This window comes from Penaeus monodon, unplaced genomic scaffold, assembly GCF_015228065.2.
Source record: "Penaeus monodon isolate SGIC_2016 unplaced genomic scaffold, NSTDA_Pmon_1 PmonScaffold_23483, whole genome shotgun sequence".
NCBI lineage: Eukaryota > Metazoa > Arthropoda > Malacostraca > Decapoda > Penaeidae > Penaeus > Penaeus monodon.
In genome coordinates, this window is record NW_023653569.1 from 1 (window position 1) to 4875 (window position 4875).

The 4875-nt window shown below is 26.9% G+C and overlaps 1 protein-coding gene across 1 annotated transcript; it reads right to left on the reverse strand.

Annotated features, from left to right (window-relative positions):
- Window positions 1-872: 872 nt before the first annotated feature.
- LOC119570251 (tigger transposable element-derived protein 6-like) lies at window positions 873-1679 on the reverse strand. The gene has a single exon (XM_037918069.1). It carries the CDS (start codon window positions 1677-1679, stop codon window positions 873-875), a length of 807 nt encoding a protein of 268 aa, XP_037773997.1.
- Window positions 1680-4875: the final 3196 nt, after the last annotated feature.

The window sequence follows — 4875 nt, forward strand, 5'->3', positions numbered from 1 at the left end:
ATATATATATATATATATATATATATATTTTTATGTATTTATATTTATTTAATAAAATATATATATAAATATAAGCATTTATATATATTTTTTAACCTATAAACATATATGTTTTGTATATTTATATATATATTTATATATCTATATATTATATATATCTATATATTTATATATTTACATATATCTACAACGTGAAAAGGCCTTCGGCATATTTGTGTTTTACTGCAAGTCCCTTCAATGTTCTACTTACAATTTGTTCAACATGAATCACTCACACACACACACACACACACACACACACACCACACACACACACACACACACACACACACATAATAAGTAAATAAATAAATAAATAAATAAATAAATAAATAAATAAATAAAAATATATATATATATGTGTGTGTGTGTGTGTGTGTGTGTGTGTGTGTGTGTGTGTGTGTGTGTGTGTGTGTGAGAGTGATCATGTTGAACAAATTGTAAGTATATATATATATATATATATATATAATATATATATATAATATATATATATATATATATATAAATATATATAGATTATATCATATATATATAATAATATACAATATATATATACAATATATATATATATATATATATATATACATATATATACATATATATATATATATATATATATATATATGTACATACAGTGGACTTTTTCTATCTCGAACTCGCAAGGGACCAAAAAAATTGTTCAAGATAGAGAAAGTTCGAGATAGAGAAAATTGCTTCAAAAATCAATATTTTTACTGATACAGCAAAAAGGGGTTGGTAAAGGTTAATTATAGATGTATTAGACTTCAATTTTCAGTGCTCAAAAGATTTTACAATCAGAAATTTCTGATTCAATACAGGATTTTAAAAATGTGCTTAAGAGATTCCGCTCGATCACTTTCATAAAGCCGTTCAAAATCAAAAATCGCTCTTTTCATTTGTCCACTTTTGTCACTGAACATGGCAGCATCTTTCAAAACTTCTAAAGCTGATTCAATCGCAGATCTCGAAGGCATTTCCGCCACAGGATCAAACATCTCTCCACCTTGGATCTCCTCATCACCACTCTCTTCCTCTTCGTTTTCTTGGTTCTTCAGCCTGCTCACGATATCATCTTCATTCATCTCAGGGGCTGTTGCAATGACGTTGTTGTCCAAGATCACTAAAGCAGTGGCGGTGACATCACTCGGCACCATTGATGAATCTGCTTTCCTCAAGTTATTCAAGCTTTCTTGAAGATCTTTAAACGGGTCATCAGAATCATCAATGACAGCCTGTTGACCATCAGGGGTGATACCAGCCTTCCTAAAACAGTTTACAATGGTTTCTTTGGATACGAGTTCCCAAGAATCTGCCAGTAACTTCATTCCTTGCAGAACTGATATCTTTGGACAAGGCTTTTTTTCCTCCAGAGCTCTGGAAATCAGACGTACAACCTTTCCACGATAATACGCTTTGAGGCTGCAAATGACACCCTGGTCCAATGGTTGCAAGATAGCTGTTGTATTTGGTGCCAGAAAGACAAGCTGCTCATTGGTCAAATTGGACAACGTTGGATGAGCAGGGCAGTTGTCGACAATGAGAGCAATTTTTCGACCATCTACCCGGAATTTTTGGTCGACTTTACGTACCCACTCTTCGAAGATTTCGCTGCTCATCCAGCTCTTTTTTTGCGATGTATATTGGGTAGGAAGATATTCTTAAAACATCATGGACTCTTCGACTTTCCGATCACGAACATAGACAATTTTTTCCCTTTTTCGCATTTGCGCAGCCATTTTTGGAAAACCCTGCCCTTTGCTTTTTTTTCCCCCCGGGAAACCCTTTTTTTCCCCTTTGAAGTGATGGGGTTTTATCTGGGAGCTTTGGGTAGAAAAGACCAAACTCATGCTTTGAAAACATCAAAAAGCTTATAGTATGACGGGAATTATTGGTAAATTTGTTTCTTTTCCAAGAAAGGGTCAATTTTGGATTAACGGATTTGGATTCGCCCACCCAATGGTTTTAAAGGAAAATGTTGTGCCTAAAAAACAAAGAAAAAGAGGTGAAACCCCCCCCCTTTAATTATTAAACTACTCGTGTTTAAAATGTCATCTCTCAAAATCGAATAATTTTAAACCCAGAAAATAAAACCCTATTGTTTAATTTATGCTGAAGCTGTAAAAAGATAAAAAAGTGGTTGGACATTTACTTTTGGGGGAAAATGGAAATTTTGAAAAACAATCTTTTACTTCCTTCGACGATCCCTTGGGAAATGTAGCCCAAAATGTAAAAAGGAAAGGCAAATTTAAACTTGGGGATGGCAAAGGGAAAGCAAGTCCCCCGTATTTTAAAACCTTTTAGAGCAAAAATTGATGGTGGAATTTAAAAAAAGTAAAATAAAAGTATAAAAAAGGGTTTTTTTAAAAACTAAATTTAAAAAATAGATTTTGGTTTTACAGTATAAAAGTTTTTTCTTACCTTTTTTTCCCTTTTTTCCCGCCAACCATCTGATGCTTTAAAAGGGGGGGAAACAAAGCTTTTAGCGAATTGTAAGCCTTCTCTTTCAGCATTTGGTCATCAAACCAGGGAAATTTTTTGGGTATATAGAAACGTAAACCATTGCGAACTTCCTTGTCGACCTGCTCAAAAAAACCCCCCACCCTCGGGATTTTCTTGGCCCTTGAAGAACTTTGCTCCAAACCCCTTTAAGCAGCTTCTCTTTGTTTTTTTATCCGGTGGAGATGGTATTTTTTTGGGACACCATTTTTCTCTGAGGCCTCCCCTTTTTGTCCCTTCCCCTTTTTCAAATTCTCGAAAGATTTGACATTTCTTTTAAACAGTTTTGGGATTTTTTAATTTTCCCTTTTACAGCCGACATGTTTTACTTAAAACTTTTTCCCAAGGTTTTTTTTTTTTCTTGGGGGGCGTGTTAAGTTCGGCAGGATGCTTCAAAAAAAGACTCCCTGGGTTCTCGTTCGCCTTCTGTTTTCCAAAAAATTTATATCAAAATTTACAGGAAAATATATACAAAAAATCTGTTTACATCACTCAACACATAGTACAGTAAAAAAAGGACACAACAGAGACACCACCCATAAAATAACTAACATAAAACCTTTTCTGGGACAAACTGCCACAAAGGGAAATTTAAACAATATACTTATTTTAAAACCCCGTCCCAATTCACCAAATACTACAATTCCCGAATAGAACCTGTAATTTTTGGTTCAAATTTTGGAAATTTTGAAACCTTTTGGGCCCCTTCAACTTTTTAAATACTGAACACTTTTTTTTTGCTTATTTGTGTTAAAAGGAATCAAGGCACAGAAAAATTTGAGATAAAGAGAGAAATAGTCCCCAAAGGGAAACCCAAGGGAAATTTTTATCGAATAGCGGAAAATTCGAATGAAGAGAAGGAAAAAAGCTTGGAGCATTCACAAATGTCCCCAAAGGGGCAGAGATAGAGGATAGGCGAGATAGAGAGATTTCCCCTGTATATATATACTCATAATATATAAAATATATATTATTTATATATATATATAATATATATTATATATATATATATTATTTTTATATATATAATATAAATATATATTAATATATTTTAAAATATTATATATTTGTATATTTTATTATATTTTTAAATATGTAGTATATATGTTGCATATATGTATGCATATATGTATGTATAATACATATATATATATTTATATATATATATTTTATATATACATATATAATATGGATATTAGATATATAGATATATAATATATAATATAGATATAGATATAGATTAAATATATAATTTATTATGTATAATAATATTAATTTTATTATATATATATATATTATATATATATTTATACAATATAATATATATATTTATTATTTAAAAACATATAATTTAATTTTTATATAAATATAATATATATTATATATTAAAATATATATATATATAAATATATAGTAATATATATACTATATATATATTTTAAATTTTAATATTATTTAAATTTTTTTAAATATTAATATCATATATTAATATATAATGATTATATATATATTTTTTATATTTTTTATATTCTTAATTTTTAAAATATAATATTTTATATATTTTATATATAATTTTATATTTTCAATGTTATTATTTTATTAAAATTTATTTTTTTTTTTTTTTTTGTACCTTCCTAAAGACGTTGGCATCATGGATTTTCCATGATTTTCTTGGCAATTTAGACATGGTTTGCTTTCCTTCCACCCTGTTTTGTGTATGTGTGGTTGGGGTGTGTGTGTGTGTGTGTGTTTGTTGTGTGTGTTTTGTGGTGTGTTGTGTGTGTGTGTTTGTGTGGTGTGTGTGTGTATTTATATTATTATATAAAGATATATTATTATAAGATATATATATCTATATATATATATTATATATATATAATATATATATATTATATCTATATATACTATTTTATATATCTATATATACTATAATATAATATATAATATTATATTATAAAATTTATTAAATTTTATTATTATATAATATTAATATTTATATATATATATATTATTATTTAAATATATTATATAAATTTTTATTTTATAAATACTAATCTATATTATTTTATTAAAATATATATTATATTTTTTAAAATATATTTATATTTATATATATTAAAATTTTATTATAATTTTTATTTAATTTTTTAAACATTTTCTTTTTTTCTCTATTAATTATTATTAATATAATTATTAATTTTATTAACCTTATTTTTTAATTTTCATTATAAAATTTTTTAATTATTTTTAATAATTATAAAATAATATATTCATTTAAATTAATTATTTTTTATTTTTCAATTTATAAATTTAATT